This window comes from Mesoplodon densirostris, chromosome 4, assembly GCF_025265405.1.
Source record: "Mesoplodon densirostris isolate mMesDen1 chromosome 4, mMesDen1 primary haplotype, whole genome shotgun sequence".
NCBI classification, from domain to species: Eukaryota; Metazoa; Chordata; class Mammalia; order Artiodactyla; family Ziphiidae; genus Mesoplodon; species Mesoplodon densirostris.
The window spans coordinates 6,195,384-6,217,355 of record NC_082664.1 but is presented as its reverse complement, the minus strand read 5'-3'; the positions used below and the strand labels follow the sequence as shown (position 1 = coordinate 6,217,355).

The 21,972-nt window shown below is 40.8% G+C and overlaps 1 protein-coding gene across 5 annotated transcripts in view; it reads left to right on the top strand.

Annotated features, from left to right (window-relative positions):
• The window catches only part of EML1 (EMAP like 1), a 141,394-nt gene that overhangs the window by 54,750 nt on the left and 64,672 nt on the right, over window positions 1-21,972 (top strand). For 4 of the 5 annotated variants that reach the window (XM_060095653.1, XM_060095652.1, XM_060095654.1 and 1 more), the window contains exons 2-3: window positions 7,589-7,771; window positions 21,087-21,222. In XM_060095653.1, the coding sequence (XP_059951636.1) occupies window positions 7,589-7,771; window positions 21,087-21,222 (319 nt within the window). The remainder of the gene's footprint in view (window positions 1-7,588; window positions 7,772-21,086; window positions 21,223-21,972) is intronic. The other variant, XM_060095656.1, reaches the window with a different exon arrangement.

Here is a 21,972-nt window from a genome sequence, read left to right as displayed (position 1 = left end):
ATTTTATATTATTAGTGTAAAGCATGGAGTACGCAGTTCTAGGAAGTGGAGGAGTGTGAGAAGAGGATTGTTTGTAAGTTCTTACCTCACAGTTTGATTTCTTTAAAGAAATATGTCTTGATACATTTTTTTTTTTTTTTTTTTGCGGTATGCGGGCCTCTCACTGTTGTGGCCTCTCCCATTGCAAAGCACAGGCTCCGGACGCACAGGCTCAGTGGCCATGGCTCACAGGCCCAGCCACTCCACGGCATGTGGGATCTTCCCAGACTGGGGCACAAACCTGTGTTCCCTGCATTGGCAGGCAGACTCCCAACCACTGTGCCATGAGGGAAGCCCTGTCTTGATACATTTTTTTAAAGAATTATATAATGTCTCTTCATAAGAGGGTAACAATTTTAGATTTGTGTGAGTGCTTAATAAGTTCTCTGGGTTATCAGATATTTAATACCTGTTATTCTCCCTCAGAAGTGCCATTGACACTTGACTTGACATTGACTTAAAAAACATTTCTATGTATGAAACAATTATATTACTTAGAAAGTTGGCAGAGCTTGAATTTCAGGGCAAGACAGAATTATATCCAGTAAGTAGAAGTTACAAGATGGTAGATTTCAATTTCAAAGGCCATGATTATCTGAATATTCCTTATGCTTTCATGTTCCCATGTTTTGTTTAAACTGTTTCCTTTGCCTGGAATGCAAAGGATTCTTCTTTTTTTGGTTGTTTTGTTTTCACTTGGCAATTTATTTAGGATATTTTCCATATTGCTATTTGTGGATCTGTCTTACACTTCGTTTAAACTTAATTTCAAACTGCACGAGTAATACACACACACATATATATAATCTTTCTAAAACATTGTAATATTACAGGCAAGTCTAAATTTCTCTTTGACCACCACCTCTAATCCCATACTTGCTGCATTCTCCAGAGATGACAATTTGTGCCTATCCTTCTGGAACTTTTTCTATACATTTACATACATATAAATGAATATTGTAGAATACATATATTATTTTGTCTTTTTGGAACATGACTTTTTTCTCAACAAGATGTCTTAGGAATTTATCCATGTTAGTACATGTGCTTCCATCTTGCTCTTTTATTTATTTATTTATTTATTTATTTTAACATCTTTTTTTTTTTTTTTTTTTTTTTTTTTTTTTGCGGTATGCGGGCCTCTCACTGCTGTGGCCTCCCCCGTTGCGGAGCACAGGCTTCGGACGCGCAGGCCCAGCGGCCACGGCCCACGGGCCCAGCCGCTCCGCGGCACATGGGATCCTCCCAGACCGGGGCACGAACCCGTATCCCCTGCATCGGCAGGCGGACTCCCAACCACTTGCGCCACCAGGGAGGCCCTATTTTAACATCTTTATTGGAGTATAGTTGCTTTACAATGTTGTGTTAGTTTCTGCTGTATAACGAAGTGAATCAGCTATATGTGTACATATATCCCCATATCCCCTCCCTCTTGCCTCTCCCTCCCACCCTCCCTATCCCACCCCTCTAGGTGGTCACAGAGCACCGAGCTGATCTCCCTGTGCTATGCAGCTGCTTCCCACTAGCTATCTGTTTTACATTTTTTTTTTTTTTTTTTTGCTGTACGCGGGCCTCTCACTGCTGTGGCCTCTCCCGTTGTGGAGCACAGGCTCCGGACACACAGGCTCCGCGGCCATGGCTCGCGGGCCCAGCCGCCACACAGGCTCCGCGGCCATGGCTCGCGGGCCCAGCCGCTCCGCGGCATGTGGGATCTTCCGGGATCGGGGCACGAACCCGTGTCCCCTGCATCGGCAGGCGGACTCTCAACCACTGCGCCACCAGGGAAGCCCATGTTTTACATTTTGTAGTGTATATATGTCAGTGTTACTCTCTCACTTCGTCCCAGCTTACCCTTCCCCCTCCCCGTGTCCTCAAATCCATTCTCTATGTCTGCGTCTTTATTCCTGTCCTGTCCCTAGGTTCATCAGAACCAATTTTGGGTTTTTTTTTAGATTCCACATGTATGTGTTAGCATATGGTATTTGTTTTTCTCTTTCTGACTTACTTCACTCTGTATGACAGACTCTAGATCCATCCGCCTCACTACAAATAACTCATTTTCATTTCTTTTAATGGCTGAGTAATATTCCACTGTATATATGTGCCACATCTTCTTTATCCATTCATCTGTCTATGGACACTTAGGTTGCTTCCATGTCCTGGCTCTTGTAAATAGTGCTGCAGTGAACATAGTGGTACATGACTCTTTTTTAATTATGGTTTTCTCAGGGTATATGCATGCCCAGTAGTGGGATTGCTGGGTCATATGGTAGTTCTCTTTTTAGTTTTTCAGGGAACCTCCATGCTGTTCTGCATAGTGGCTGTATCAGTTTACGTTCCCACCAACAGTGCAAGAGGGTCCTCTTTTCTCCACACCCTCTCCAGCAGTTATTGTTTGTAGATTTTTTGATGGTGGCCATTCTGACTGGTGTGAGGTGATACCTCATTGTAGTTTTGATTTGCATTTCTCTAATGATTAGTGATGTTGAGCATCCTTTCATGTGTTTGTGGGCAATCTGTATATCTTCTTTGGAGAAATGTCTATTTAGGTCTTCTGCCCATTTTTGGATTGGGTTGTTTGTATTTTTGATATTGAGCTGCATGAGCTGCTTGTATATTTTGGAGATTAATCCTTTGTCAGTTGCTGCATTTGCAAATGTTTCCTCCCATTCTGAGGGTTGTCTTTTCGTCTTATTTATGGTTTCCTTTGCTGTGCAAAGCATTTCATTAGGTCCCATTTGTTTAGTTTTGTTTTTATTTCCAGTTCTCTAGGAGGTGGGTCCAAAAGGACAAAGGATTCTTCTTGCTTTTCCACCTTGTAAATGTTTTTATCTTTCGTGGCCAACCCCCTACTTTCTTCTGTTTTACCAAATACCATTAATATTTCTTCTCTGTGTTCATTTATCACTCTGTAAATTTCTCAATTATATAACTTATCACGTTGTTTTAGGAATTTAGGGACATTTGTCTTCTCTACCACAGAGAGAGCTTCTAAAGGACTGTGAATCAGTCATCTTTACATCCTCAGAAACTAATTTGATATATGCTTCATAAAAGATACCCATTTACATGTTTATTCATTCATTTACCAAATATTTATTGAGTTCTTACTCTGTGTTACATATTGGAAACATAGAGCAGTGAACCAGCAAAAAAGATCCCTGCTTTCATGGAGCTTACACTTTATTGATGTTTTAGAGAACCAGCCTTTGAGTTCATTGATTTTCTTCATTACTTGTTCATGTTTTATTTCATTGATTTCTGCTCTTTGCTCTTTCCCTTTCTTTTGCTTGATTTGGGTTTAATTTGCTCTTCTTTTTCTATTTACTTAATGTGATAGCTGAGAATCATTGATTTGAGAATACTCTCCTTTTCTAATAGAGATTTTTAAAGCTATTAATTTTCCTCGAAGACCTGCTTTACCTGCAACCCATACATTTTGATATGTTATATTTTCATTATCATTCAACTTAAAATATTTTCTATTTTCTCCTGTGATGTCTTCTTTTACCTAATGATTATATAGAAGTGTATTGTTTAATTTCCAAAATTTGGGGGTGTTTCCTTGTTCTCTTATTGTTTTTGATTTCTAATTTATTGTCACTGTGGTCAGAGAACATACTCTTTCAATCTTTGGGTTTATTCAGGTCTGTTTCATGGCCCAGAATATGATGTGTCTTGGTAAATATACCATGTACACTGCTATCATTGGCTGTAGTTTCTTATACATATCAATGTAGTCAAAGTGGTTTATAATGTTGTTCAGATCTTCTGTCTTTACTGATTTTTTAAATTAGTTGTTCCATCAGTTGCTGAGAAAGGGATGTTAAAATCTTGAGGAATAACTATGGAATTGTCTATTTCTCACTTTAATTCTGGCAATTTTTGTTTCATGTATTTTCCTTACTAATTTTTTTAATTCAATTTTTAAATTTTATATTGGAGTATAGTTGATTTACAGTGTTTTGTTAGTTTCAGGTATATAGCAAAGTGATTCAGTTATACATATACATGTATCCATTCTTTTTTTCAGATTCTTTTTAATAGTCAGTTATTATAGAATATTGAGTAGAGTTCCTTGTGCTATACGGTAGGTCCTTGCTGATTATCTGTTTTATTCATTATACATAGTAGTGTGTATATGTTAATCCCAAACTCCTAATTTATCCCCCCACACACATTTCCCCTTTGGTAACCGTAAGTTTATTTTCGACATCTGTGAGTCTGTTTTTTTTGCAAATAAGTTCATTTTATCACTTTTTTTAGATTCCACATGTAAGTGATATATGATATTTATCTGACTTACTTCACTTAGTATGATAAACTCTAGGTCCATCTATGTTGCTGCAAATGGAGTTTCATGTATTTTAAAGCTCTGTTATTGGGCATATTTTTGATTGTCTTTCTGGTAAGTTAATACTTTTTTCATTATCAAATGTCCTTCTTTATAGCTGGTAATACATTTTATTTGACATCTATTTTATCTGATATTAATATTGCTACTCCAGCCTTCTTATGCTTACTGTTTGCATGCTATATCTTTTTCTCCATTCATTTACTTTCAGTCTATCTGTGTCTTTGCATTTAAAGTGTGTGTCTTGTGTGTGTCTGTGGTCAGCATATAGTTGAGTCTTGCTTTCTTTTTCCCCCCTGAAATTCTCAAAGGAAAAAAAAAAGGAAAATGCAAAAAGAAAAAAAGTCTTGAGCTCCTTCAAATATTTATCATTTCCAGTGCTCTTCTTTCTTTTCTGAGGGTCTGAGTTTCCATTTTATGTAATTTCCCTTTACTCTGAAGAACTTCCTTTAACTTCTTGTAATGCAGATCTACTGGCAATAAATTCTTTCAGTTTTCATTTATCTGAAAATGCCTTAATCTGCCTTCATTCTTAGAGGATATTTTTGCAGGATATAGAATTCTTGATTGAATTTTTTTTCATCCAGTACTTTAAAGATGTTGCTTCACTCTCTTCTAGTCTCCATGGTTTATGACAACCAGCTATTAATCAGATTATTGTTCCCTGTATAGTTATATATGTTGTTTTTCTCTTGCTGCTTTCAAGATGCGTACTTTATCTTTGGATTTCAACAGTATGATTATGATAGACCTTGAGGTGGTCTTTTTTGTGTTTATTTTGCTTGGCTTTTGCTTAGCATTTTGTAATTTTACATTTCTTTCCTTTATTGAACTTGGGATGTTTAGGGCCATTATTTTTCAGATATTTTCTTCTGTCCTGCTCTTTCTCTTTTTATATTCCAATTAAATATATGTTGGACTGTTTGAGATTGTCTTAACAAGTCCCCAGAGCTCTGTTAATTTTTTCCCTCTGTGTTCTTCACCTTGGATACTTCCAATTGATCTGTCTTCAGATTTGCTTGGTTTTTCATCTGTCATGTCTGTTAATTCCATCCAGTGAATTTTTTATTGTCATAAATTATATTTTTCAGTTCTTGAATTTCCATACAGTTCATTTTTCATTTCTGTCTTTCTTCCGATACTTCCCACTTCTCTCTGAAATTTTCATTCATTGATAAAAATACTCATTTTACATATAGAGGATAGTCTTGATAGCCATTTTAAATTCCTTATCTGTTAGTTCCAATGTTCTGTTCATTTTGGAGTTGGACTCAATTTATTTTCTCTTCTCTTGAGAATGTGTTCCATTTCTTGATTCTTAGTATGTTACTAATTTTGGATTATATCCTGGACATTATGAATGTTAAGTTATGGAGATTCTGTATTCTATTATTTTTTCTCTGACAAGTATTGTTTGTTTCAGTGGGTACTTTAATTGGTTGGGCTTGAACTGCAAGCTCTGCTTCGAGTCTATTCCATGCATGTGTGATTCACAGGTCAGTCAGAGATATAAAGAGGTAGAGTTTGGGGATCCCCTCTCTAGTTTTTTTTTTTTCCTTCTGGGATTTCCCCACTCTTTTTAGTGTTCATGGTTTTCAGACTTCACTTTTTTATTTTTTAAGGACAAAAAGGCAACAGGGTTTGCTGAGTGTGTCCTCACCCCCATTGTATACAACACTTAGCCCTGGGCTCAAAGCTGTGAAGAAGGGAGTTTACTTGTATAGTTCCCCATCTGCCTTCTACCAAGTGAGTGCAAACTCCCACCAGAGTCTATATGCTTGTGTCCACGCTCCAGTACTTCTGCTGTTATTTGTATAATTTCCCAGCTTAACAATTACTTTCTGCAGGGGGTGCTGTCCAATAGGGGTTTCTCATACCTGGAAGCAGAAGAGACTCCATGATGCTTACATGTTAGTTGGGAGACATAGACAGGAAGCAAACAAGCAAGATGATTCTAGATCATAGTGATGCTATGAAAGAAAGAAATAAGGTGGACATGACTGAAAGGAATAGCTTAAAGGAAGGTTATTAGCAAGGTTCTCTGAAAAACTCCCATTTGAGTTGAGACTGAAAGAACAGAACTTGGTCATGAAAAAAATCTGGTTGAGAAATGCTTCTGGCAAAGGCAACAGCAGATACCAAATCCCTAAAGTAGGAGAGAATGGGCAATGTGGCTGGAGCATGGGAAGAGAAGGGAAGAAGGATGTAAAATGAGGTTGGAGAGGTAAGGAAGATCATGAAGGGCCCTGGTAGACCTTGGTAAGGAACTGGGAGTTAGTGCCTCTAGATAAGAAACCATGATCACTCTAGCTGTAAGGGTGTGCTTACCAAACAGATATGACCACTCCTATTGCTTTGTCAGAATAGCCAATCCTTAAGAGTCTTGACTGGAAGATAGTATGACCCTGTGATTATCTGCACAACCTGTCAGCATCACTGGAACAAAAGCTAGAAGACCATGCAGTCAATTTCTGCCATGTGTGGGAAGTTGTAGTAGATGTATTCTAATATCCACTCTAGTTCTGAGGTTCTCTGATATCACGGAAAAGAAAATGGCCTGAATCTAGAAAAATATCATGACAATTAAAACCACAGTTTAAAAAAAAAAAGAAAAGCACAAACCTAGAGAATGAAAAGATGGTAGCAGAATGAAGCAGTGCAGTTCTTCGTAATGTTAAAAGATTTCACACGGGGACTTCCCTAGTGGCGCAGTGGTTAAGAATCCGCCTGCCAATTCAGGGGACACAGGTTCGAGCCCTGATCCAGGAAGATCCCACGTGCCACAGAGCAACTAAGCCCGTGCGCCACAACTACTGAGCCTGCGCTCTAGAGCCCACGAGCCACAACTACTGAGCCCGCGTGCCACAACTACCGAAGCCTATGCGCCTAGAGCCCATGTTCCAAAACAAGAGAAGCCACCTCAATGAGAAGCCCGCGCACAGCAATGAAGAGCAGCCCCCGCTCGCCGCAACTAGAGAAAGCCTGTGCAGAGCAATGAAGACCCAACGCAGCCAAGATATTAATTAATTAATTAATTTTTAAAAAAAAGATTTCGCACGAGTTCTGCCTACAAGCAGTGGTCTCCAGCTTTTAAATATTGTTGTGTTACATAATAGCAACATGTTGGTGTGTGTTTCTTAGTCTGGTTTCTCTGGGGAGCAGCTGAGACTCATTTGCCCCTTTCCCTCGGTCTAGATGACAGCGCTTCTGCCGCCAGTAGCATGGAGGTGACAGACCGCATCGCCTCCCTGGAGCAGAAAGTCCAGATGCAGGAAGACGACATCCAGCTGCTCAAGTCGGCTCTGGCCGATGTGGTTCGGCGGCTGAACATCACCGAGGAACAGCAGGCCGTGCTCAACAGGAAAGGACCTACCAAAGGTGGGCATCCGAGACTCACGGGAACCGGGCTCGTGGCACATTCTTTTTTTTTTCTTTCATTCTGAGTATCCTTATTTGTTAATTTGATTGAAGTATAGTTGATTTAGTGTTGTGTTAGTTTCAGGTGTACAGCAAAGTGATTCAGTTGTACATACCTGTATATCTATTTCTTTCAGATTCTTTCCCCTTATAGGTTATTATAGAATATTGAATACAGTTCCCTGTGCTATACAGTAGGTCCTTGTTGGTTATCTATTTTATATACAGTAGTGAATCTGTGTTAATCCCAACCTCCTAATTTATCCCTCCCCCTCCTTCCCCCTTAGGTAACCATAAGTTTGTTTTCTATGTCTGTGGGTCTATTTCTATTTTGTAAATAAGTTCATTTGTATCATTTTTTTTTAGATTCCACATAGCAGTGATATCATATGATATTCATCCTTGTTTGGCTTACTTCACTTAGTATGATAATCTCTAGGTCCATCCATATTGCTGAAAATGGCATTATTTCATTCCTTTTAATTTATGACTGAGTAGTATTCCATTTATATATATACCACATCTTCTTTATCCACTCCTCTGTTGATGGACACTTAGGTTGCTTGCACGTCTTGGCTATTGTAAATAGTGCTGCAGTGAATATAGGGGTGCACATATCTTTTCGAATTAAGGTTTTCTCTGGATATATGCCCAGGAGTGGAATTGATGGATCATATGGTAGCTCACTGCAGATTCTTGCTCCAGCAAATATGTTGCTGTCTTAATATTGACAGAGAACCCAAGCTTAGAAAAACAGTGAAGCAGTCTTAGGATTGTTGAAATCATCACACAAAGTGTGACAGTATTTTTTGGCTGGACGTTGGTGAATTGTAGCCCAGTGGTGCACAGTTGTAGGTGACCAGTAAATGCTGGTTGAGTCAAGGAAGGAATGTCCACAGTGGACCAGAGAACAGTCATTTATCCAGACTCTCTGGGTTAGAGAGAGCTTGCAAAACAAAACCGAAAACCAAAGCAAACACGATTCTTTGGGCCCCTGTGGAGGCTGTTTCACCTAGAAACTTTTGGTGACTCTCATCTCTTTCTCTGTCCTCAGTTTAAAGATTTTTATTTTATTTATTTAGTTCTTTGGCTGCGTTGGGTCTTCATTGCGGTGCATGGGCTTCTCATTGCGGTGACTTCTCTTGTTGTGGAGCATGGGCTGGAGGCGTGTAGGCTTCAGTAGTTGTGGCACTCGGGCTCAGTAGTTGTGGCTTGCAGGCTCTAGAGCACAGGCTCAGTAGTTGTGGCGCACAGGCTTAGTTGCTCCGCGGCATGTGGGATCTTCCCAGACCAGGGCTCGAACCTGTGTCCCCTGCATTGACAGGCGGATTCTTAACCACTGTGCCACCAGGGAAGCCTGTCCTCAGTTTACACTGTTGTCCAGTTCAGCACAGCAAACACTTACTTGATCACATGCCACATGTGAAGCTCTGAGTTGAGGACTGGGACCCAGAGGCGGGCAGGCCCCTCCCTGATTTGCTCAGAACCCTGAAGCTCATCACCAACTTTCCCTCCACCTTCTAGCGAGTAAGCTCATTTGGGGCAAAGCCTCCTGTTTTTTTTAAATCCCTTTTTCTTTTGTCCAGAAGATCATAGCCTACAACAGAATTCTATACCTATAAATAGTGGATTTCTGGCACATTTAAATCACCATTTCATTTCCCAGTGGTGCCTGGGAACAAAACAAAAAGCAATTTGTGCTTTAAATAACTTTGTAGTGACCCTCTTCTTACAATTTTGGAAATAAAACACCTCGTAAAAGCTTCTCTCCTCCTAGTTAGTGCCCTGACATCTGCTTTCAACCAATATGCATTGCTCATCTTTTGCCAGAACGGCTTTTCCTCATGGCTAACTCTAGAAAACAGAATTCATCTTGGCTGTAAAATTCCTTTAGTTAAAACATTTTGAGTCTGCGGCATGTAAATGTCCCCTTAAAATTAACTTTCTTATTTTGCTTGGATTTAACAAATTATTTCACAGTTACCATCTTTTCCTTGGAGTCAAGAGAGGGTACTGTCTTGATGTTACATATGTTAGTTTTTTTCTCTGGTCTTGGATACATTTTCACACGTTTATGCAAAGAAATCTATTTCCTTGTCCTTCAGGATAATTATCACCAGCTCCATGTGAGATATACACACTGGGTGATGTCTACATTTTGAATAATCTTTTTAAATAATCTTTTTCTCCCAAGTTACAAAGCAATTAGGGTGTTTTAAATAGAAACCAGGTTATTCTAGGTATTCTTGACCTACTCGGCTTTCCAAAAATAAATCTGATGACTACCTATCCTAAAGGGTACATTTGAAGTCGTTGCTTTATATACAACTTCAGCCTTCTAAAACTTCTATTTTTAGAAAAAGGAGGGGGGAAAATAATACAAGGGGACTGCCCAGGAGTTTTATTTTCTTGATTGAGAGTAAAGTTTGAATTTTGGAAACGTGTAACTTTTTTTCATAGTTAGATCTGATGTTTCTTTATAACATTATTTTCAAAAGTGAAAATAAACCAAAGCACGAGAGCCAAAGTCACACCAAGAAACAGAAAAAAGATTGTAAGAAATCTGGTGAGCAGCATGCCCTGAATTCAGTGGGCTGTGGGTCTCCCTACTTCATATGCAGTTAGAGGGTGGTGAGAGCAGAGGGGAGAAGGGGGAGTGATTCCATAAGAAGCCCTGGGTCACTGCTTCTCTTTCAGAGAGTGCCATGTTGGCACGGTATGTACACCTCTATCTGGACAGCTGGCACTCCATAGCTGTGGCTTAGTTAGGGGATATTTAGACAAGACGGCTTTGAGACAAACCTCCTTTGGTTCTTAGAAGGCCACATTATTATTCTCATTTGTCATTCTTTGGGATTGCCATCCTAATACAGGCTTGAAGTAGCCTGGACACATGGCATTCTAATTTTTAGATATTAAGTGATTTTTTTCCCCCAAGGTTAATTGTCAGAAGCTTAGGGCTCAGTGTTTTGAGCTTCTGGTGCACATCTTTGTGCTGTTTGCCCAGTGACAGGGACGGCTGTGCCACAGAGAAACAGGCTGCCTTGGAAGGCAGTGAGCATCCGTGGGGGTCAGCTTAAAGGAAGTGCATGGTGAGCACAGCATCCCCTCTGCAGCCATTCTGAACCGTTAGACTGCAGTGTCCACTCACTGGCCTTAGTAATTGCCTGGGAGACCACGGATAATAACTCTTATCCTTTTCACGACGGTACTTCACTTATTTGAAGAAAGGCGTTCTGACATCTAAACTTTGACTTACTTTATCATCATTCTTCATGTGACTTAACTAGTACACCGATGAGAACTGCAGTCTCATGAAGATAATTCACTAACAGATCAAGTTCAAGGCCTCCTGAAACAGAGGAAAGATTGTGGCCAACCCTGTAAAATGCGAGGCCTGTGGACACACAGTTTATAGAGACAGAGTTATGTCTCAGACTCTACCTTTTCTTGGTAACCTTTTTCTGTCCCCGGGATTGGCTTTTTGTGCTAATTTTCCGCCTCTTTTTAACCCAGTGATACTGCCCTGGGTTTTAGGATCGCTATTCTCCTTTTCCTTTGCTTTTGTTATTTAAAAAAAAAGACATATGAAGAACTTGTTGCCTTGTCATGCATCTCGACTGTAGAGAAGCTCAGCCTGCAAAGTTTGCTTTGTTCAGGTGGGATTTACTTTCAGGTAGGAAGATTCGTGATGTTCTGACTATACTGAGCTTGGGCTACCATACAGTGGAGAAAAGCGAATCAAATCGTTTCTGGAGGCCAGTACTCTTAAAATTCTTGCTGATATTAAAGTTTTTTCAGTATTGTGGTTGGACTGGGGGCACAGAGTGCAGTGAACAGACACCATTATTTTGCTATTCTGAGTGTAAATACAGAAAATCGTGTGATGAACAAGGGAGTTCCTTGCAGAATTACGTATATTGGAGAAAAATTGTGTAGGAAACAGTTGAGCAAAAGCAAGCAATAGGGGCATGGCCAGAAAACTGTGGATCCTCGTATGATGGAAAGCCACGTAATCTTTAAAAATCTTTGTGTTCCCGGTAACAACAGGAAAGGTGCTTGTGTATTATATGAAAAGGCAAAATCAGGATATAAAACTGGATATGTTGTATTTTTCAACTAAATAGACAAAATCTATGCAAAGAAGAATGGAGAGAAGTATACCAAGAGTTATATTTCTTTTTTTCTGAGTGGGAGGATGATGATTTTTTTCTTTTTTATACTTTTACTTCATTTCTAAATGTTCTTTGGTGTGTATTCTTTAATAAGCAGAAGGAATTTGTGTTTTAAAAATGACTCCTTTCTTACCACCGGAGCTGATCTTCACTGCACCAAGGTCAATAGCAGAGCTCAGAGCAAATGTCCGGAAGCTGGAGCGTGCTCACGTGTGTTCTCAAGAAGACAAGGAGGGCCTTCCCTGGTGGCGCAGGGGTTAAGAATCTGCCTGCCAATGCAGAGGGCACGGGTTCGATCCCTGGTCTGGGAAGATCCCACATGCCGCGGAGCAACTAAGCCTGTGCGCCACAACTACTGAGCCTGCGCTCTGGAGCCCACAAGCCACAACTACTGAGCCCGCATGCCACAACTACTGAAGAGCCCATGCTCCACAACAAGAGAAGCCCCTGCAATGAGAAGCCCACGCACCGCAACGAAGAGCAGTCCCCGCTCGCCACAGCTAGAGAGAGCCTGCGCACAGCAATGAAGACCCAATGCAGCCAAAAATAAATAAAATAAATAAATTTTTTTTTTTAAAGAAGAGAAGGAATCATGGTGTGGAGTTAAATTCATAATAGATCCATTGTAGACATGCACGGCTAATTTCCATTTCAGTGCTAGGGGAGTGTTACAGGATTTCAGTGTAAAATGTAGTTTAAAATACAGTCATTGTCCCATGTATGTGGGGATGGTCTGCTTCACTATGCATTAACCAGCAAGAGTTCCTGTTGTTCATTTTAGATTTTGCTTGGGAGCTCAGACTGTCTTTGGCAGCTTGCCTTTTAAAAAACTTGAATGCACCTTTTGCAAACTTTTCTGTTCTTTATATTAATAACCCCATTAATTAACAGATCGGAGAGTGAATAAATATAAGCAAAACCCTTCAGCTGGAGATGCTGACAAGCAAGTCCTGTTGTTCCAGGACATCAAAATCTGGTCTCAGAATTTAGTCTGTGCAACTGGTGTTGAAAACTGACTGCAGGTTGTCTTTAAGTAGCCTCTGCTACATTAACACTTAACCCTGATAGTCATAATAATTCTTGTAGCTACCATTTATTAATTGGGTGGGTACAGGCCTTTGCAATAGATATTTTGTATGTATTAGCTCATTTCACCTCTCCACAACCCTTTGAGGTAGGTATTATTGTGCCCATTTTACAGATGAGAAAGCAGCCTCTAGGAGATGGAATAATTTGCCCCAGGTTACACAGCTGGTTAGGGAAAATCTGGGACTAGACCCTAAGGCCTGGCTGAACATACGTTCTTTCTGCCATCTGTGTTGCTTGGCTGTGCATGTGCCTCTTAGCAGTATTATTTAAATTAGCATTATTCAAATAAAACCAAATATTTAAGAAATGAATAAGTATATACTTGAAATGAGTTTTTTTCAAGGTTGAATTTGATTTGCAAAGTGTCCCAAATACAACAAATCATATTCAGCATATAATTGTATAAAATATTGTGTCATAGTCCTTTCACAAATTTTATTAGCTAGGTGCAACTAACAAATGAAAAAATTTTAAGTTCTTTGCAGTGAATGAGATTAATGAATATTTAACTTAGTTCTTTATCCTGGTTAACCAAATTAGCAATTTTTCCCTCTCTCTCGTCTACTGTGCTTTCTCCTTATCTTTCTCCTTACAAATTGGTTAATTACAGAAAATAACTTATGCTTTCTTTTAGACAGAACATGCTATAGTTTCTTCCATTTTCCTCTTTAATTGCCTTCCCCAGTTTAAATAGGTGTTCGTTAGTGATTTATAGAAAAGGCTTGGTAGATATATTCAGTTTTTCAGAGACTGAGAAAGATTATTTTTAAACTTTGTATTATGAAAATGTTGAAATGCATATAAAAGTAGAAAAAAGTGGGCATGTGTAACTCCCTATGGGTGGTCTTTTGTTTTACAAATAATTGGCCTTGTGTGTATGGCATTTTTTATTTTTGCTAGTATATCTTTTTTTTTAACATCTTTATTGGAGTATAATTGCTTTACAGTGGTGTGTTTCTGCTTTATAACAAAGTGAATCAGTTATACATATACATATGTTCCCATATCTCTTCCCTCTTGCGTCTCCCTCCCTCCCACGCTCCCTATCCCACCCCTCTAGGTGGTCACAAAGCACCGAGCTGATCTCCCTGTGCTATGCGGCTGCTTCCCACTAGCTATCTATTTTACGTTTGGTAGTGTATATATGTCCATGCCACTCTCTCACTTTGTCCCAGCTTACCCTTCCCCCTCCCCATATCCTCAAGTCCATTCTCTAGTAGGTCTGTGTCTTTATTCCCGTCTTACCCCTAGGTTCTTCATGACCTTTTTTTTTTTTCTTAGGTTCCATATATATGTGTTACCATACGGTATTTGTTTTTCTCTTTCTGACTTACTTCACTCTGTATGACAGACTCTAGGTCCATCCACCTCACTACAAATATCTCAATTTCGTTTCTTTTTATTTGGCAGTATATCTTTAGGATAGGTTCCTGGAAGTGGGATTGCTGGATCCAAGGATAAATGCATTTGTAATATTGCTAGGTATCAGTGACGGGAACCTTCCCCAGCACATAAGTAATTATCTACTTTGTCTGACAATTTAGCAAAAGCAAGTTGCCTTCTCCAGTTCCAAATATAGACATCTTTTCAATTTCGAAGTAGATAATTAGGAATTCTGGGTTCATAATGGGCAGGTGTGTTAAAGTTAAACTTTGAATTTCTACACATACTCACATACATGGTCATGCTTTGCATAATTAAATTTATTGTGAAACCTAATGGAAAGCTTTACTTATCAAATATTGCACACTGAGTTATTAATGTGATGCAAGTTAAAAGGACTTCTTCATCTTTAGATTATGACAGTATCATAATAATAAGCATTAGTAGATTTGACTACCTGTACTTGAATTTCTATATTTACATCAACTGTAGTTTTAGAAATATATTGCCACAGACAGTACTTCATGGAAGTCTGAGTATTCCAATCCTCCCGTTTAGAAAGATGAAACCTTTTTATTTCAGGCATATTTGTGAACGCTTTAGACCTGAGATTCTGAATACCTTTGTTAGAGATTTTTTTTTTAAGATTTTTTTGATGTGGACCATTTTTAAAGTCTTTATTGAATTTGTTACAATATTGCTTCCGCTTTATGTTTTTTTGGGTTTTTTCGCCACGAGGCAGGTGGAATCTCAGCTCCCTGACCAGGGATCGAATCCACACTCCCTGCACTGGAAGGTGAAGTCTTAACCACTGGACTGCCGGGGATGTCCCATGTTAGAGATTTTCAGTTCCCAACTCTGGAGTCTTTTTTTTTTTGCGGTACGCGGGCCTCTCACTGTTGTGGCCTCTCCCGTTGCGGAACACAGGCTCCGGACGCACAGGCTCAGCGGCCATGGCTCATGGGCCCAGCCGCTCCGCGGCATGTGGGATCTTCCCAGACCGGGGCATGAACCCGCGTCCCCTGCATCGGCAGGCGGACTCTCAACCACTGCGCCACAAGGGAAGCCCTGGAGTCATTTTTCAGGGATGTTAACTCGAGGTAGTTTATGGGGACCTTATACTAAATAGTACGCACGGTAACAGGAAACTGGGGGCCATGAACACTGTGCATGTGACCGCATCTGTCCCTCTGACGAGGCCTGTCCACTTCAGTGGCTCCTCTCCTTCACTTCTGGTGGGTTGGTGGGTCTAAGGGAACTTACGCGGTGTGAAAAGTCCCACAGAAACTTGGGTGTTTCTCTCCTGAATGCTCTTCTCACATGAATTAGGATCATAGATTTCAGAGCACGAAGAGCCACCCTTAGAGCATTTATAGACTGAAGTCTTTCCTTTATGGGATAGGGAAATGGGGCCCAGAGGGCCTTGCCTGCAGTCGCACTGCCAGTCGAGGACACACTGGAATTCGCCCCCTGGCCCCCGACTCCCAGACCTGAGCTCCTTCTGCACTCTCCTCCCCGCTCTCACTTTGCCTGGGCACGAGGAGGAAAGCAACCGTTTGGGGCATGAGAACTGTCTGGGGTCTTCCTCGACCCCTCCGTGTGTGTGCAGGATGCAGTGGGGACAGTCACTGGACCTGATTCTGCCTCAGGCACCTTTGCTCATAACTGAAATCCTGCATTTAATTCTTCTCACGTTGTATTCAAGATACGAGATTGCATCCCAGTGTCCAAAACAGAGCATTTCATCATCTGGGCGTGGCCGTGGGGTAATAGCTACCACCTTTTACGAGCTGCTACATGCAGGGCACTATGCAGCTTGCCACTCCTCATTCCAAAACCTCACAGCAGCCCTGCAAGGTGGGCACTGTTATCCTATTTTACAAAGAAGCTGAGGCTTGGAAAGGTGACTTGCCCAAGGCTACGTAGTAAAGCCGAGTTGAGAATGGGTAGGTCCTAACTCAAGACTCTTTGCCCTTTATTCCTCTGTGCTCCTCCAGCCATCCCGATATCCCTTCCAATGAATGCATTCTAAACACATATCATGTATCACTCATTCTCCTTTTATTTTGAGAAATTCTCCTTTCAGTGCTATGTATCTATGTTTTGCCCCTAAGAACAATTAAAATAATTATTTTTAAAAAATCTTTTATGAACTGGAAGAATGTCTCATATCTTGGTATCATCTCAAAGCCAGGGATCCATTTATCTTAGCACCTGATGAGCAGGAAATTGTGTTTGAACCTTCCCTGGTGCTGTTTCTCTTCTGCAGTTTCTGAGATCACTTGTCTGAAAAATGACTCATTATGGCTGTTCTTGTGTCCTGCTGTCCTCATGATCCAAGCTAGTACCTGTTGAGATTGGACATTAGGAGATACTGTTTTTTTACAAAACTTTTCTTTATGGTGGCAACATTTTTTCCTTGAGTGGCTAATCATGTTTAGATATGGAAAGTTTATTTGTGTCCTATTTTAGATTCCTCATATAAGTGTAATCATATGGTATTTGTCTTTCTCTGTCTGATTTACTTCACTTAGTATGATCATCTCTAGTTCCATCCATGTTGCTGCAAATGGCATTATTTCATTCTTTTGTATGGCTGAGTAGTATTCCATTATATGTACATATATACACATGGGCTTCTTAAAAGGACACGAGCCATTGGATTCAGGGCCCCCCCCAAATCCAGTATGACCTCGTCTTAACCAATTACATCTTCAAAGACACTGTTTCCTAAAAAGGTCACATTCTGAGGTTCTGGGTGGACGTGAATTTCGGGGAGGACACTAACACAGTACATGTATTTTTTTTAAAAAAAGACAGAATGGAGACTGAAATGGTAGGTGAAGTAGAAAGAGGAGATAGAGGTGAGGTGAGGATGGCATTTCTTCCTACTTGGGAAGGGTTCTGTCCCGACAGAGAGTGGACCTCAGCACGGGGAGCATATCGTGTGTGTTAGGAAAGATTCAGGATCTCTGTTTTGGAACTGTGGTATTTTCACTGTGGAATATTAGCTCTGAGCACTGGTCTAGGGCCTTGGCTGGAGCAGGTGTTCAGGGGATGAGGAAAGAGAGAGCTTGGAGAGAGTGGAGAAGGGTGTTCTGCTCTGGCTGGAGGGACCTGACTGTGGCTTTTTTGTTTGTTTGTTTTTTTGGGGTTTTTTTTGCGGTACATCGGCCTCTCACTGTTGTGGCCTCTCCTCCCGCTGTGGACCACAGGCTCCAGAGGCGCAGGCTCAGCGGCCATAGCTCACGGGCCCAGCCGCTCTGCGGCATGTGGGATCTTCCCGGACCGGGGCACGAACCCGTGTCCCCTGCATCGGCAGGCGGACTCCCCACCACTGCGCCACCAGGGAAGCCCCTGACTGTGGCTTTTTAAACTCTCTTTCACAATTAAAAAAAAAAAGGTAGTCTGGCCCTCAGCTTTAGGGACTGAAAAGTTTCCGTATATTAAAATTTTGACATTCTAGGCAGTTTTGTCACTGGTCGTGTTTTTAAGAGCCTGCACTGAGGTAGATTTAATTCTGGGATGAACAAAATAAATTCTGCTAGCATTTTAAAATAAACTTTTAATTTTAGAGTAGTTTTAGATTTACAGAAATGTTGCAGGCAGAACACAGACGGTTCCCGTATCTCCTGCACCCGGTTTCCCCTACCGTTAACATCTTATATTAGCATGGCGCGTTTGTCACACTAATGGGACGATATTGATACATTATTATCAGTCAAGGGGCGTACTTTATTCAGATTTCCTTAGTTTATCCCTTATGTCCTTTTTTGGTCCCAGGATCCCATTTGGGATTACATTTAGTCATGAGGCCTCCTTAGGCTCCTCTGAACTGCCAGTTTCTCAGATTTTCCTTGCTCTTGATGACCTTGACAGTTCTGAGGAGGAGTACTGCTTAGGTAATCCATTGACTGTCCTTCAATTTGGGTTTGTCTGACGTTTTTCTCATGATCAGACTAGGGGTGGGTTTAGGGAGGAAGACCACAGAGGTAAGGTGCCCTTCTCATCACATCTACCAAGGGTGTGTACTGTGAACATGACTTGCCACTGGTGACGTTGACCTTGATCGCCTGAGACGTGTTTGTCAGGTTTCTCCTCGCCACACCTCTGCACTGCATGGTTTAGAAGGAAGTCACTACGCACAGCCCACACGGAAGGAGTGGAGAATATGCTCCACTATTTCAAGGACAAAGTGTCTACATAAATTATTCAGAATTCTTCTGCCTGGGGATTTGTCCTCCTCATGTATTTATTCCATCATGTATTTATATCAATGTGGACCTGTGGATATTTATTTGATAGTTGGGGGTATAATCCAGTACTGCTTTATTTATTCTGTTGCTTACATTGTTGCGGCTTTGGCTCTTCCCATTGGCTCCTGGGAAGCCACACCCCCGTCAGTGTGGGTTCTGTGAGCACTTCCTTACTTTCTGGCTCCATAAGATGCTCCAGGCTCATGTTGGATATGCCCTGTCTCAGCCCTGGATTCAGGTGCTTCCCCAAGGAGCCCTGGTTCCTTTTGCTGTAGAATGGTCTTAGAAACCCAGGTTTGGGCCCCGGGTCTCTCAGCAGACAGAGCTGGGAAATAGATGTGTTTATACAACTCGTGTACACAGACTTACCTATAATTATGTCTCTGTGTGTCTCTGTCTCTGTTAAGCTAGACATGAGTTCACACTGATGTCGCCTCTTCTCCATTCCACCTGGTTCATTCTAGCCTTCCCCCCTTGCTGGTCTGTAACCTCCCTCTCCAACAGTGAGAAGCCTGGCTCCTACCATACGGCCCTGTGGAAAACAACTTTACCAACTAGAATACAGTGCTTATGTGCAGTTCCTTTTGTAGTCTCCCGGTCTCTGCTCATTACCAGAATTACTTTGTCTGCACCTTTCCGCTCCACCCCCTTCCGTGAGGTTATGTTGCATGTTTGCAATGCGGTTAGATTCTTTTGTCACAGTCTGCATTCCGCCATGGGATTCCCCCATCTCCTTATTGACTATTATTGTATTTGCATGTATTAAAGGTTCACTTTTTGTGCTGTAAGGGTCTGTGGGTTTTGACAAATGCATAGCATCACACATCCACCACTACGATATCACACAGAATAGCTTTACCACCCTGAAGAATCTCTGTGCTTCACCTAGTGACACCACCCCTAGTCTCTGGCAACCACTGATCCACTTTCTGTCTCTATAGTTTAACCTTTTGTAGAATGTCATTTTATTTATTTATTTATTTATTTATTTTTATTTTTATTTTTTCAAATTTTTTTTTGCGGTACGCAGGCCTCTCACTGTTGTGGCCTCTCCCGTTGTGGAGCACAGACTCCGGATGCGCGGGCTCAGCGGCCATGGCTCACGGGCCCAGCCGCTCTGCGGCATGTGGGATCCTCCCAGACCGGAGCACAAACCCGCGTCCCCTGCATCGGCAGGCGGACTCTCAACCACTGCGCCACCAGGGAAGCCCCTAGAATGTCATTTTAAATGGAATCTTGCAGTATATAGCCTCTCAGACTGGCTCCTTTCACTTGGCAATATGGATTTAAGACTCAACCGTGGTTGTGTGGATTGGTTCATTCCTGTTACCCCTGAATCCTATTCCATGGTCTGGATGGACCACAGTTTGTTTATCCATCACCAATTGAAGGACATCGTGGTTGCTTCCAGTTTTCACAGTTATAAATAAGGCTGCTATAAATATTAAATGAAAGTTTTGTGTAGACATAAGTTTTCAAATCATTTGGGTTAATACTTAGTGTAAGCACAATTACTGGATCCTATGATAAAATTTATAAGCCTCAACTTTGTAAGAAACTGCCAAACTGTCTTCCAAAGTGGCTGTACCATTTTGCATTCCCACCAGCAATGAAGGAGAGTTCCTATTGCTCTGCATCCTGGCCAGCAGTTGGTATGTTTTCTGTGTTTTGGATTTTAGCCATCCTAATAGGTGTAATAGAGATATCTCATTATTGTTTTAATTTGCATTTCCCTAATGATAAAAGATGTTGAGCATCTTTTCATATGCTTATTTGCCATCTGTATATATCCTTTGGTGAGGTTTCTGTTCAGATCTTTTGCCCATGTTTTTAATTGGGCTATTCATTTTCTTATTGTTGAATTTTAAGAGTTCTTTTTATATTCTGTATACAAGTCCTTTATCAGATATGTGATTTGCAAATATTTCCCCCAGTCTATAAATTGTCTTTTCATCCTCCTAATGATGTCTTTTACAGAGCAAAAGTGTTTTTGTTGTTTTAATTTTAATGAGGTCCAAGCTATCAATTTTTCCTTTCATGGATGTGCTTTTGGTATTGTATCTAAAAACCCATCACCAAACCCAAGGTCACACAGATTTTTCTCCTATATTTTCATCTAGAAGTTTTATAGTTTTGCACTTCACACATAGGCCCGTGGTCCCTTCTGAGTTAATTTTTGTGTAAGGCCTGAGGTTGGTGTCTGGGTTCATTGTTTCAGCACCATTGTTGAAAAGCTCCATTGTCTTTGCACCTTTGTCGATTCTGCTGGCATTTGAAGTGGACGTCCTTTTTCTTTCTACATTATCTTAAGTCCTGTAAGGAGTTCCCTTGAAAAGGCGAAAGTTCTGATTGCCTTTTCTGCTTGTCTTACAGCAAGACCACTGGTGCAGACCTTGCCTTTAAGAACCACCGTCAACAACGGCACTGTGGTACCAAAGAAAGCCAGTGGCTCCCTGCCAGCCCCCTCGGGGGCCAGGAAAGAAACCGCTGTACCTGCCACAGCCAAAAGGTAGGCAAGAAGCGCCTTACATGAACTCTGAAAGCAGTTCTGGCTCAGATGCTAAAATAAGTATTACTCTTTTATATGACACTTTAAAATTTCTCCTTTGAGTTAAAGCTTATAAAAGCACAATATTTGGTGTGTTGCCAAAACAGGAACCATGTCGATTTATTATTCTGCGTTTTTTTAGTTGTAGTCATATAGTCTTTGAAATCTCATTTACTAAAGCTGCCGTGCGCCATTTTGTGTTTTTACTTAAACTTATCTTTTGAAAAAACAAGTGGGAGCATAACCTATATAAAAAATGAATAGGCTTGGAATATTGCAAAATTCAGATTGCTGTACTGAGCTTAAATTTTTATCAGTAAAATTTGGATAATCTCGTACTTTTAAATGATGCCTAACAGTGGAGCTTCAGATGTTTGTCAGATAGAGCATAGGTTGCTCTTAATTTTCTATAATCTCATAGTTGTCATATTAAAATTGTGTATTTTATATGCCAGGCCAGTTTTCTAAATTTGTACGCCCTAAAAAAATGAAATATCTGGTAGTAATATAGCATAGAAAACCTTAAAGAAATTCTTCCTGCAATGCTACCTCATGGGCTTGTTAGAAGAACTTGTAAAGTTCATTAAAATGCTAACTTGCTTTATGTGCACTGGGGATTCTGGGTGTGAGTATGCTCTGCGGTGTGCTGGGATACCCATTGGGCTGGTGAGAGTAGATTTGATGCTGCATTGTGACTCAGAATGAAAATGT